The sequence below is a fragment of the Macrobrachium rosenbergii genome, chromosome 49, assembly GCF_040412425.1.
Source record: "Macrobrachium rosenbergii isolate ZJJX-2024 chromosome 49, ASM4041242v1, whole genome shotgun sequence".
Classification (NCBI taxonomy): Eukaryota; Metazoa; Arthropoda; class Malacostraca; order Decapoda; family Palaemonidae; genus Macrobrachium; species Macrobrachium rosenbergii.
The window spans coordinates 4,049,069-4,064,856 of NC_089789.1; the positions used below are offsets into that span (position 1 = coordinate 4,049,069).

Below are 15,788 nucleotides of genomic sequence, written 5' to 3' on the forward strand. Positions count from 1 at the left end.
TCCTGCAAACCTGTTTGTTTGCCCCGGGTGGGGGCGGGGTAGGTAGGGGAACGGGAGGGTAGGGGGGACATCTACCCAACTCCTGCAAACCTGTTTGTTTGCCCCGGGTGGGGGCGGGGTAGGTAGGGGATCGGGAGAATAGGGGAGAAAGCAGCCCCAGGTTCCAGCGCGCATAGCACACACCAACAAGCTCGTATAAAAATAATTTCAAAGATAATAATAATCTACTCAAGAATTTTCGAGTTCATGTAGAGTTCAAGAACACGAAACCAGTGACGTATGTAGATAACGAATCTCCGACAATACTTAAGTGATGTATATATCAAATTCCATGTAAGTCTTGCAACAACTTGATCTTGGTCAAAAGAGAATAGAAGAGCATAAAAGACGTGTTCGATATGCACAAGTGAACAGTGGAATTTTCGTATAAGTCAGTGAAAATAATCATTCCGTCAAGTGGGCAGGGACAAAATAATTATTCTAACAACGCACTGGAAAGAAACATTAGTGAACTTAGTTTTAAAGAAAAGAAAGCTTTTGTAAGAATATGCATATCAGTTAAAGCATGTGTAAACTTGAACCGTTAACTTCAAAATGAAAGTTAAAATGTACAAATATTATAAGGAAAGTAGCTTATATGGACGGAGGAAAGGATAAATAGATTTATGAACGGAGTATTTGACATCAAATGACGGAACTGTACCTTATGAACCTCTACCACTATGTAGCAGTCCTTCGAAAATGACTTAGGGAAAAAGCCGAAATAGGTCAGGATTTACACCCAGTTTTTCATTTCCCTGTGGTTAAAGTGGGATGTATTAATCCCGTGTCACGGTGGTTATAATCACACTGCTGCAATTTCCATTAGTTAAATTAAGGAACACTTGATTTCATCAGTAACCGCGTGGTTGACTAAAGGGCTTGCTGAACACCAGCAGGATAGCACCCTTTGGAACCCCACCATCTCAGATAAAAAAAGAGATGTCGACAAAAGCAGAAAATTATATACACATACATACATACATACATGCAGTACATGTACACACAAGCAGAATCATTTTTGTAATACATGCATCACAGAGGGTTTAAAAAATTCTTATTCAAAAACTCGAGGCAAAGTATTTTAGTAGCTACTGAATACTAACTCACTAGCACACACACATACATAAATATGTGTGTGTGTGTGTTTGTGAGAGAGAGAGAGAGAGAGAGAGAGAGAGAGAGAGAGAGAGAGAGAGAGAGAGAGAGAGTTAATATTCTGTAGTTACTACTACAATACTTTGCCTCACTTTTAATGAGCATTGTTTTAAAACCCTTTGTGACGCATTCACTATAAGAATCATTCTCCTTATAAAATCAAGTGCTTATGTATTCTTTTACAGAATTTTCCAACCAATATTCTTCCACTCCTCGTTGTTACCACCAATTTTCAAATCGTTTACCATTTTGTGTGAAGAATGATATGAAATGTTCACATTTGTATACTTTTCTATCATAATTTACTTGTTTAAAGATATGGTTTTATAAACCTTTTCCGCAGTGATATATTTTTCCCTTTTTTCTCTGAAGGCCTGGGAACTGTGGATCAAAGATGTCCAGGAGTCTGACGCCGGACAGTACGAATGTCAGCTCACGACCTACCCTCCAGTGTCATTCTTTTTCAACTTAGTGGTTACAAGTAAGACTGAAATTCATTTTATTTTCTGGCTATAAATGACATTAAACCCTCGTGCTTAATTTGGAACGGTTTTTAGATATGCTGTAACATAATAATCTAGCCCATGCATGAATCTCCTGTCAAGTGTTAGCTCTAGGCTTTTGGCAAAATGAAGTTGTTAGTGTATTAATGTGAAATATAGAAAGATCACACATAAAAAGCATTAGCTCATTACGTCATTATATGGGCTCATGATAAAAAGGGAAAAGGTATTAGGTAAGCACACACACAATGACACACACACACATACACCACATACACACACACACACACACACACACACACACACACATATATATATATATATATATATATATATATATATATATATATATATATATATATATGTATATATATACATTTATATATATATATATATATATATATATATATATATATATATATATATATATATATATGTGTATATATGTATATATATATATATATATATATATATATATATAAATATATAGGAAAATATATTGGCTAAATATGTGTGTGTGTGTGTGTGTGTGTATGTATATATATATATATATATATATATATATATATATATATATATATATATATATATATATATATATATGTATATATATATATATATATATATATATATATATATATATATATATATATATGTATATATATATATATATATATATATATATATATATATATATATATATAAATATATATATATGTATATGTATATGTATGTATATATATATATATATATATATATATATATATATTTATATATATATATATATATATATATATATATATATATATATATTATATATTTATATATATATATATATATATATATATATATATATATATATATATATATATATATATATGTGTGTGTGTATGTGCATCATTGTGTGTCACTTTTACACGCATGACTTTTTGGTATTCACTAATATTAGGCCACAATTATCGTTAAATATAAGTTGATGTAAGTTGATATCGACTCTTCTGTACATATGCACGGAGAATTCGGGTTCTATACTTACAGTTGCTATCAACCCACCCCCAGCATGATAGCTAATTGGTGAGCTTGTAAAACTCGGTAAATTATATATACACTTTTTTTATTTTTTATGTTCACAAATAATAAGTCACAAATATCATCTAATATTTAATTCACTATATCGCGAGAGTAACTGGCAACCAAGGGAAATTAGGGTTGATAACTGCTTCGTCACTGGCAGGACTCGAACCGTTGCCTGGTTATAAACGATGATTGACAAAGACTTTGACCACTAAGTTATGAAGTGCGGTATAAGTTGACGACAACTCTTATATAGGCTACTTATGCCTGTCGTATTGAAATTTTGCCTCTCTTGATAGCTCGGTGGCCTAAGTCACTGTTTATCATTCTTGCTGAACCAGGCAATGGTTCGAATCCTGCCAGTGACAAAGCACTTACCAATTATAATTTCCTTTGGGTGTCAGCTATTCTCAAAGTATAGGGAAATAGACATTGAGCTATATTTGTAGATTATATATATGTAAGAGGAAATAGATATTGAGCTATATTTGTAGATTATATATATATATATATATATATATATATATATATATATATATATATATATATATATATATATATATATATATATATATATATGTATATGTATATATATATATATATATATATTATATATACATATATATACATATATATATATATATATATATATATATATATATGTGTGTGTGTGTGTGTGTGTGTGTGTATGTGTGTGCGTGCGTATGTGTGCTACTCATAACTCGGTATCATCTGTCACTTTTTTCTTCTTAACACCTCATTGGCATAGTTAATATTTTGGACAAACTGCTTTCATCATAAATGTTTTGTGTCCCTCTAAATATGTTAGACAGCATCCCAATTGGTCAGTTTACATTCGTTCAAGGCAGTGCAGGTCCAACTGCCTTGCTGATCTCATTTCACCTTTTTCATTCCAATAACTTTCACCTCGTCCAAAACCATCTAAGTACAAACTCACAATCCCTAGTAACATTCTTTTCACAAGAGTATTTGAAGTCATCGCTAACTCTTACGCCACTCGTATGAGCCTTTAGGCACAACCTATCACATGCATTTCACACTTCTCAAGAGTCACCTTGACAATAAGATTTACCCCCGCCCTCGCTCTGCCGTCCTAGAGATAACACTTTCTTCACCTCTAACTATACACCCGTAGGTTAGCTTTGTTTTTACCGAGTACCTTAACATTCACTGATTGTTTTTATACTATAACACCTCCTTTCCTTTTTAGAAAGAACACATTCAGTATTTTCTCCCATATATCTCGTATCATATTTTTTTCTGAATAGTCAGTACATTCTTTCCAACTAACGCCCGTAATGTAGTATATACCGTCATGGTGATAGCATCAAATATAAATTACAATGTAGTGATAGGAAGTGTAAACCCGATACTGATACGCGACGCCTACAGGTGCTCAGAAGACGCTAATATTGGTGTCAGTCCTTATTTCATGACAGCATGGCCAAAAGTTTTCTTCAAATGACTTCTTGATTCCGCACACTCTTTGCCATGTTTTTGTTCTCGAAGCTTTACGTACTGGTAAATACTATAGATATACAATGCGTACATGATAGATCCATGTCCCAAGAGACTGATATTTGTTTTACTGGCGGATCCAGGCAGCAGTTCTTACTACCACAGTTGATGTGCGCGCGGGTGTGTAGATACACTTATCATATGTATCTCCTCTGGATACAAGTAATTTATAAGGTGCAGGGAATTCGACGTTAAACGGTATTTAGAATGAAAATAACTCGCAAGTGAATCAGAGACAAAACCGTAAAATAGCCTCGCGTAAAAACTTAGTAGTGACCTACAGTGATGATGATGGCTGATTCCATACTAAATATAGAACCTGAAGTCAAAAGAATATGTATAGAATCAACATACACACCTTCTGCTGGTTTACCATATAAGTCCAGGTCAAGTCTATAAGAAAGCAAAGGCCTGGGTTCGAACCTTCACTGGAGTTGATGTACGTATCTTATTTATTTCTTTTTTATGTAATTTATTCGAAAATTGGTTAAGTGAATGCGATGTTATAGGGTATTTAGAGCTTAATATCTCAGGATATAGGAAAAGCCGAGATAATATATATATATATATATATATATATATATATATATATATATATATATATATATATATATATATATATATATATATATATATATATACATACACACACACACACACACACGCAGTCAAAACGCACCCATAAGGACGGGGACGCCATCCACTATCCAGTGTATCCTAATTCGTTTCTTATCTGTGTGTCCAACAGGGGCAGAGGCCGCCATTCGAGGGCCCAGCGAAGTGCATGTGGAGGAGAGCTCTCTGCTCTCGATCGAGTGCCACGTCCTAAATGCTCCAGTGCCTCCTGTGTACATCTTTTGGTATCACAATAACAGTATGGTGAATTATGGCAGACACCAAGCACTGGGGGTTAGTATTTTTATTGATGCAATTGCAGTAGAATTTTCTCTCTTTCAAGATTTCATTGCTTGACTTTATGTCGCAGTTATTTCCAAGTTTTGTAGCAGATGAAGGTTCACCATGTTAAGAAACGTTTTGTGCTCCTAAGAAATGCCATTTCCACAACCAACATTGATTACCTTAATATTTTCACAGTAAACACCAGTGACATTACATTTTATAAGTTTCAAAGGAAATCTTACCTGAGGTCCGGTAAACACAGCTCAGTAATGTGATTAAACGAAAAATGAGCAAATTTCTCAAAGTGATATTTCTGTTCTGTTAAAGGTAAAGCACACCAACTACTCGAGCATTTTAACCCTTGCCAAAGTCAGAGCCACCGATGCTGGTATGTGGACCTGCGAGCCGTATTTGGCAGTTCCTGCTAATATCACCGTTCACGTTGTCAGCGGTAAGCACTGGAAATGTTATCAAGTTTTTCCCTGGACTCCTAACATGAAACACATTCTAAATCTTGATATATAATATTTTTAGTTGTCGATTTTTTTTTTTTCTAGATTTTTCCTTCAACCAAAAAGTATTTACGAGTTTCATATTTTGATGCGTATATTTGTCTGCATGTTTCCTTTGATTCAATTGTAAGTACAACAATTTGCAGCAAAAATGAACTTATTGAATATACTCCGTTTGGTCCCTGGGACACGTACCTTTAGACATGAAAGCGTAAATGACTGTGGACTTTAACATGAGAGGTTAGGCACAGCCTTGCTATAGATTTGTCAGAAACAGAGGCACTTTTCTTTCACGAAGGTATGATTTTTACTCGGGTTGATTCATCTTTCAATGAAAAATGAGTCACCGAGATTCAGTCAAAAATGCAGAAATCAGTTATTTCAAGAAATACCTGATGAGGTCTTAATGTCGTTCACCAGTTAATTAGGCACATACCTAGAAGATATATATATATATATATATATATATATATATATATATATATATATATATATATATATATATATATATATATATATATATATATATATATATATATATATATATATATATATATATATATATATTCAGTAAATATATATATACATATAAAATTCACATACCCACAAACACACACACACACACACACACACATTATTTATATATATATATTATATATATATATATATATATATATTTAATATATATATATATATTCAATGCTATAAACGTCTTTTAATATCAATTCGCTCTACCTGAAATAATATATTTTTTCATTATATGTTGCGAAGGAAATTTTTTAGTTGATAAATAAGTTCGTCGTCCCGTGGGCTCGAACCAGCGACGGACAAGAACTCAGGACTACAGTGGACGCCAACCCACACTTGCTGGCCGTATGGGTTAAGCGTCCACTGTAGTCCTGAGTTCTTGTCGTCGTCGCTTGTTCGAGCCCACGGGACGACGAACTTATTATCAACTAAAAATTCCCTTCCTGATAACATATATGAAAAAAAAGCATATTCTTATCCGAGGTAGAGCGAATTGATATTAAAGGCGTTTATAGCTTACTGATTGTATATGAATCACGGTGATGTGATAAATGTCATATATATATATATATATATATATATATATATATATATATATATATATATATATATATATATATATATATATATATATATATATATATATATATATATATATATACATATATATATATATATACATACATACCTGTATATATGTGTGTATAAATATATATGTGTATGTGTGTGTGAATGTGAGGGCGTATGTAATCTTTTAATGAAAATCGTTACCAAGTGTCAGGCGTGGATGATAAAAAGTATAGCCCTGAACTGTTATTATTATTATTATTATTATTATTTTATATATATATATATATATATATATATATATATATATATATATATATATATATATATATATATATATATATATATTCTATGCCACCCTTCTTCGATTCTTTTTTTTTTTTTGGTACAAAATATATCTTAGGCGATTTTTACATTTAAAGTGCTTGATACAAGTTTGCAAAGTGTCTCAACGCGTAAGAAAGTAGCCTTTCGCGGAAATTTTTTTTTTTTTTTTTCAGATGACGAACTTTAAATTCCGTTTCGTCCGGGAACTTCCTGATTATTATTGTCTGCTGTTCGTTGCCTCTTTTATAGAATGTAAAGTTTTTGAACGCAGACTCGATGGGTGAATATAGTGTCAAGACTAGTGAACTAAACCATATTTCACCAGTTGCAAGGTTTTCAGTGCTGACGGAGTGAGAGAAAAAGGAAATGGAATATGATTTTCTGGGCGAAGTCATATCAAAAGAAGTGTATCCCTCGCCGGAAAAAATAAAAAGGTATAAGGAAAAAGTTCGAGTGGCGGAGGCCATCGCTGGAAAACAAGAAGGCAGAAAATAAGAAACCTCACTGGTGTTATTGCCTCGGAAAGGAAGCGAAAATATGCGTGTTATTTTTCTCCGGGAAGGATAGCGAATGCATGCGAATTCGGAGTTCAATAACAGAAGGAACTGAAGAAGTTTACGAATGCTCATTGGAAAAAAAGAAGACAATAAGCGAATGAGGTGGTGCCTGAGTATCTCAAAAAATTTAAACGAAAGCGATCAAGTGATATTTCGTAAAATAGCTGCTTTCTTGAAGGTATGCTTCTTTGCTATAGCTTTAATGAAGCTATGATAATGGAATTACTTTTCTAGCTTTCTGTAAAAGAAAACTATTGAGATGGCTATTTATCTGTCGGTCCGCACTTTTTTTTTTTTTGTCTTCCCTCAGATCTTAAAAAGTACTGAGGCTAGAGGGCTGCAAATTGGTACATTCATCATCCAACCTCCAATCATCAAACGTACCAAAACGCAACCTCTAGCCTCAGTAGGTTTTATTTTATTTGAGGTTAAAGTTAGCTATGATCGTGCGTCTGAAGACCACCACCTGGCGGTGGCTGAAAGTTTCATACAGCATTATACGCTGTACAGAAAACTTGTTATTTATCGAAGACAGTCATTAGTTTTTGTTGAAACTAAGGTATTGGCAGTTATATCCAAATGTAAGTAAATATCATGGTCTTAGAGCCTCGGTGGCTCAGTCGGTAGAGCAGCGGCCTAGGACTTCGTAGAGGTCCGTGGCGCGGCTTCAAATCCGCAGCCAACTGGTCAGTGAAGGCGGACACTTTGCTATCCGTGTAGACACCCCGGGATTACGTATGTAATCAACGGATAGGTTTGCTGAAAAGCAAATGGGTGTTACAGACTAATACACACATAAACAAAGCCACTCCAACATCTTCTAAAACATAACAGACACCTCACACGTCTCGAACTGTCGACCTACCGCCCAGTTCTCCTCGCTGCTTGGGAGAAAGGGAGCTGGGATTGGCACGATACACGTACACATCGTTACCGGGGTCTAAGCGATGTCAGGCAGGGCAGCCAATCGAGGCTACGGCCTACCCCAACGCCAAATCAAAGTCCTTCGTAAAGAAGGCATCATGCTTACCCCATATAGAAAACGGGAAAAAAGCACGTTAAAACGAAGAAGAAGTAAATATCATGGTCTTGGGATCGACTGGTGAATTTTCGAACGGTATCGGAAGTCTGACATCTAGATTTGAACCCTAACACTTTCATGATCTCAAATGTCACGTCGAAATGTCAGAAGGGGTCTGCACTCCACGAGGGCAAATAATTCACTCCCTTTTAATAGCTATCAGCTGATCTTGTTCTGATAATAGAATCTCTGTCAATTTGATATTACGATAGGCATCAGTACGTTTGACGAGTGAGAAGTGCATTTTCCAGTTGAGGCTCAAAGAAAAGTCAGGAAAACACCTGTAGCATGTCTCTGAAATGGAAAGATCCTGTTTGCTAATAAACTATATAAAAATTATTTTTTGTCACATTCCTAAGGAAATACATTAAATACACATTATGAAAACCCGAAAATAATAGATTTTTTTTCACCCGAGATCTTCACTTTAGAAAGAGAAATATGTTCGGAACTAAACTATTTGGAAGGGATAGATGACGTTTGATTTGATTATATCCATCTATTTATCATATATATATATATATATATATATATATATATATATATATATATATATATATATATATATATATATATATTATAATGGTCTCTGTCTTTCAGAGACCAGCAGGTTCAAAAAAAAAACAAGCAATTGGGCTGGAATGACTGACGAAAGGTGACAAGCAAAGAAGGAGCAGAACAAAACCCCAAAATACAGCCTTAAGATAAATTTATTGTACATACTAACTTGCATTATAGACAAGTGAGTCAGGTCCAGGAGAGGAAACACTTAAAATGACCAATTAAATAAACATTACAAATAACAGGAGGCAGCAACATAAAACTCATGTGATTAAATCTTCGATAATCAATAAACAATTCACAGACAGCGTAGTACCATAAATTATACACTAGCAGCATAAATATAAAAAAAGAACAGTCAGCATAATAAATAATACATGAGCATAGATACAAAATCAGGCAGCATAATAAATACAACAAAAGCAGTAAAATAAATGCTACCCAAACAGCACATCACAAAAACAGACAGACTCCAAGAGTAGTCGAGACGGTCACCACCGTCAACGAGGATGCAGACAAACGGACGAACACGGTTAAGGCATCCTTAACCATCGAGACAGCCACTGGCTGCAGAACAGGAGCACACCCACAAAGCGGATAACCCTGATCGACTCGTCCAGACAACCATTTGCTGCCGAAGGAACAAATCCTCACACAGATAACCAACAACGGTTGAGCCATCGAAACATCCTCATGGTGCCATCAGGGAAGTTGTCACACTAACAGACGAAGAGGTCCTCCACCTCCCGCCGAAGACAACAGGTAGGCAATACCTGTCGCTCATCCAAAGGACTCCCTGCTGCTCTGCTGCCGAGAAACCAATTCTCTGCTGCCCTGGACCTGACTGATGCTGTCAAAGTCACCGAGACAAACGTCAACTCCTTCCGCAAAGAAAAACAACTTACAGGAAAAGAGACAACAACCCACCAAGGGAACAACCGGCAAACGATTGTTTCATATATATATATATATATATATATATATATATATATATATATATATATATATATATATATATATATATATATATGTATATGTATGTATGTGTGTGTGTGTATGTTCCAGCATAACTCTGAAACGCATTGAGCATTTTCAGCCAAACTTGGCATACATATGACTTACTATCTGGAAAAGAATACTATGGGGGTAAGACATCACTGGCACCAAAGGGCACCAAAAAGGGTGGGGATGGAAAGGACTTCTCTGAAACGGGATTAGTTCTGCCTGTAGACTTAGTAACCAAACAAACTCTACAAATTTATCATACCTCATTTCGGTGTACATAAGACTCACTATGTGGAAACGAATACTGTGGGGGCAAGATATCACTGGCACCAAAGGGGGTTGGGATGGGAAGGGGGTGACATGTAAAAATAACCGAAAACGATAGATATTAGTGTCTAATCCATAGTTTTCGAGGTTGCTGAGGTGAATAGTGACACTTCCGATGCCCTTAAGTCCAAGTTCAGGCCTGATAGGAATGGGTAGTGAGAAAGGATGAAATATAAAATATCAAAAATGCTGGGTAATGTAACTGAAGCAACTATCTTAACAGGAAAGGGAGAGAATGAGAAAGAGAGAGAGAGAGAGAGAGAGTAGAGGGGGTGTTAGGGAGGAGAAAAGGGAAAGAGAGAGAGAGAGAGAGTAGAGGGGGTGTTAGGGAGGAGAAAGAGGGGAAAGAGTGAGGGAAAGTTGGAGAGAGAGACAGACAGACAGACAGAGAGGCGAGGAAGTGAGAGAGGAGTAGAGGGGTGTTAGGGGAGAGAGAGAGAGAGAGAGAGAGAGAGAGAGAGAGAGAGAGAGAGAGAGTTTATTGGTTGTCATTCAGAGTTTTCCTTGGCAGCGCCGGGTTAGTAGATATATATATATATATATATATATATATATATATATATATATATATATATATATATATATATATATATATATATATATATATATATATATATATATATATATATATATATATATATATATATATATATATATATATATATATATATATATATATATATATATATATATTATATATAATTGGTTGTCATTCAGAGTTTTCTTTGTGACAGTAGATATATATATATATATATATATATATATATATATATATATATATATATATATATATATATATATAGAAGAATCGCAGGGGAAACAGACCCGACAAACATCTCAGGTTGAAGAGACAAAGGCAGTCTCTTACAAGAACAAGTTTATTCAACGTTTCACATCACATGATGCATCCTCAAGGCTGAAATTACAGACAATAAATACTTAAAATGTCACTTCCACAATGGGAAAAGCTTTTTAAAAATTTTTAAAAATTTACAACTACAAAAAAATTAAAACAAGAACTTGAAAGGAATTATCCAATGTTCGGAATCATTCCAAGATTTGTGGTACCGCTTGGATATTAATGATTTTAAAATTATTGATCTGCCCGTAAGGACGACGAGTTGATGGTGTTGGAGTCGCTTTCATAAAAACTAATGTACCAACACTAAACACCCAATCGTCGTCCAGACAACTGTTTATAGCATAACTGCCTGTTTGTTTACTCTCCACGTTCGTTATAGGTTTCTTTCGTTTGTTTATTTCCCTCCCTGTCTTTCTAGTCACTTTTTAGCTCTTGCCTTGGTAGGTGTTCCTTTCAAGTTCTTGTTTTAATTTTTTTGTAGTTGTAAATTTTTAAAAATTTTTAAAGAAGCTTTTCCCATTGTGGAAGTGACATTTTAAGTATTTATTGTCTGTAATTTCAGCCTTGAGGATGCATCATGTGATGTGAAACGTTGGCCAATAAACTTGTTCTTGTAAGAGACATGCGTGCCTTTACCTCTTCAACCTGAGATATATATATATATATATATATATATATATATATATATATATATATATATATATATATATATATATATATATAGATATAGATATACATATATAGATATATATATATATATATATATATATATATATATATATATATATATATGTGTGTGTGTGTGTGTGTGTGTGTGTAAAGAATTGAGGGCAGTGGAAACAGACTGGTACATTAAAACATCTTTATTTGTGCCACGTTTCAAGACAACTAGTCTCATTTTCAAGGCTTGCAATAAAGAATAAATATTGAGAATACATACAAAATATAAAAATCTCTTTAAAAAAACATTTTGCATAATTTATATGTATTCTCAATATTTATTCTTTTATTGCAGCCTTGAAAATGAGACTAGTTGTCTTGAAACGTCGGCACCAATAAAGATGTTTTTATGTACCAGTCTGTTTCCACTGCCCTCAATTCTGATATGTCTGACTGATTTGCTGTCCTGCCTGTATCCTATACATATATATATATATATATATATATATATATATATATATATATATATATATATATATATATATATATATATATATATATATATATATATATATATATATATATATATATATATATAATCAGAAAGCTACAAACGTCCTTTAATATCCAATTCACTCTACCTCGGAAGTAATATATTTTCATATATGTTACCGAAGGAATTTTTAGTTGATAATAAGTCCACCGTCCCGTGGGGTCGAACGACCCTCTCTTGTGGCCGACTGGTTAGTGTGTCACTGTAGTCCTGATTCCTCGTCCGTCGCTGGTTCGACCCCACATGACGGTGGACTTATTATCAACTAAAAATTCCCCTTCGGTAACATATATGAAAATATATTACTTCTTAGAGAGTGAATTGATATTAAAGGACGTTTGTAGCTTTCTGATTGTATATGAATCACGGTGATGTGATAAATAGTCATATATATATATATATATATATATACCCCATCAATAAATGCAATATATCTTAACCTTAACCAGAGTGTTCTTGAGAGGGATCAAGCGCTCACTCATTTATAGAGTCAGAATGTATTTCAACAAACAAGGACCTTTTGCCCCAATTTCAGGGAAGCAGCCAGCGGCGATGCAGCATGGCAGGAAAGGCGACGAGCAAAAATCTTCCGCTTCGGGGTCGTCGAGCGCCTTGCTCTGTGGCGACCTCAGCTGGGTGCTGGGACTTCTGATCTTGTGCTCTTCGAGTTGGCTTCTGTTTCCGTCAACATTCTGGAGGTCGTCTCGCTTCTGGAAGTTTCTAGACGTGCTTTGTCTGGATTCTTGAACGGCCTCGAGACCCAAAGACATTAAAAAAAAAAAGATACTTACAGTCAAAGCTCATTCGTGTAATTGTGATGTTTCTGAGGACAGGAAGTAACTTCGTATGCAAGCGCACACTGATGTAACTGGACGAGTAAATGGATTGAAATCCTGCCATTCCTTCGATTTATATAGTTTTATTAACATTAGTGTATATCTAAAGTGATCAAGGTATGAGAGAAAATATGACTGGCAGTTTTATTTCTTTGATTTTATGACCTTTATATATTCAGTTATGTCATAAATAAATATCCAGGAATGAAAAAATTTAATAATATTTCACAAATCAAAATTAACATAGCTTCATCCAAAAGTATATTTCCGAATGTATATTTGTTCTCGAGTAACTAATTAATATTTATTATTTCAGATACACATAAAAGGTTGTATACAATTTATGGAGTATTGATTATCTGGTATATACTTTCATGTATAGTGCTTGTCATTTACACCACAAATTTTCAGTAAAACCCAAAAATTAAAATATATATATATATATATATATATATATATATATATATATATATATATATATATATATATATATATATATATATATATATATATATATATATATATATATATATATATATATATATATCAATATATAGGTGGACGTAAAGACCTGTTAAAAAGGGTCAATTTATTCCCGACGTTTCATAATGGCTTCATTACATTTTCGAGGACTGTATAAAATAAATAACATAAATTACAAAAGGGTATGAATTTAAATTTAAAAATTAATCACAATGGATTACAAATAAATAAAAATTAAAAATAGGAGGGGCAATTAAAAAGGGCAACGTAAAAAAACAAAACAAAATCTCTCTAAAAATATACAATATAAGAAAATATAAAAAGTAAGAAGATATGGACCAACCTATTCAGTGACAATGTTAAAACTGAACAGAAAACGAAAGACTAAGAGAGGTACAGTGTGCCGGCAGAGGTTTGGCTGTTTAACAAGGGGACGAGTCGTTTAATCATATGATTAAAGACTCGTCCCCTTGTTAATGATTAAACGACTCGTCCCCTTGTTAAACAGCCAAACCTCTGCCGGCACACTGTACCTCTCTTAGTCTTTCGTTTTCTGTTCAGTTTTAACATTGCCACTGAATAGGTTGGTCCATATCTTCTTACTTTTTATATTTTTTTATATTGTATATTTTTAGAGATTTTGTTTTGTTTTTTTACGTTGTCCTTTTTAATTGCCCCTCCTATTTGTAATTTTTTTTTATTTGTAATCCATTGTGATTAATTTTTTAAATTTAAATTCATACCCTTTTTGTAATTTATGTTATTTTATACAGCCCTCGAAAATGTAATGAAGCCATTACGAAACGTCGGGAATAAATTGACCCTTTCTAACAAGTCTTTATGTCCACCTCCCATTGATGTATACCTGGCTGTGGTCACTGGATATATATATATATATATATATATATATATATATATATATATATATATATATATATATATATATATATATATATATATATATATATATATATATATATATATATATATATATGTATATATATATATATATATATATATATATATATATATATATATATATATATATATATATATATATATATATATATATATATATATAAAACAGGTCATATAGCTGTAAGCTTCATAGTAGCTATCAAGGGGCATCCATGAAAAGGCAACACGCACATGAAAACAACACTTTATTTTGCCGACGGCGTTTCGCAATATCTCACTGCATCTTCAAGGCTGCAATTTGCAAAAACAATAACTTAAAATCTTATAAAAAAAATAAAAAATAAAATAATTTAAAAATCAATATAAAGACGGAAATAACCTACCTTAGCTGAGTTAAAAGAGAAACTAAAACATCTAAAAAAGAAAGTGGGTAAGTAAAAGTTGAGGTACAGACCAAAATATAAACAAACAACCTTTTATGCTTTGAATAGCTGTGTGGAGGCTGTATGGGTGTTTAACGAGGTGACGGTAGTTTTAATTATGATGGACTCTAAAGTGGTAAGTTCCCCCTCTTCTTGCGTGGAAGATATGATTTGAAAATCTGCATAATTGATGTTGGTTTTGCAGTGCAACGCGTGATTACGTGTGCTGGAGCCTTCGGGTCTGGACAGTTTGGTGACAGCGGATTCGGACCTGTAGCAACCTCTTTGTGCATTCAGCGCAAGTTCCCCGTTCACACCTGGGACATATGTATTTATATACTATGCTGGATGACAAAAGCGGGGCCAGTTTGTCCTT

At 33.4% G+C, this 15,788-nt stretch overlaps 1 protein-coding gene across 1 annotated transcript in view; it reads left to right on the plus strand.

Annotated features, from left to right (window-relative positions):
* The window catches only part of LOC136832385 (lachesin-like), a 114,246-nt gene extending 100,588 nt beyond the window's left edge, over positions 1–13,658 (plus strand). Inside the window, exons 4-7 of the mRNA XM_067093293.1 lie at positions 1,570–1,678; positions 5,062–5,222; positions 5,541–5,664; positions 13,289–13,658. Coding sequence (XP_066949394.1) covers positions 1,570–1,678; positions 5,062–5,222; positions 5,541–5,664; positions 13,289–13,500 — 606 coding nt within the window. The 3' untranslated portion in view covers positions 13,501–13,658. The remainder of the gene's footprint in view (positions 1–1,569; positions 1,679–5,061; positions 5,223–5,540; positions 5,665–13,288) is intronic.
* The last annotated feature ends 2,130 nt before the right edge of the window (positions 13,659–15,788 follow it).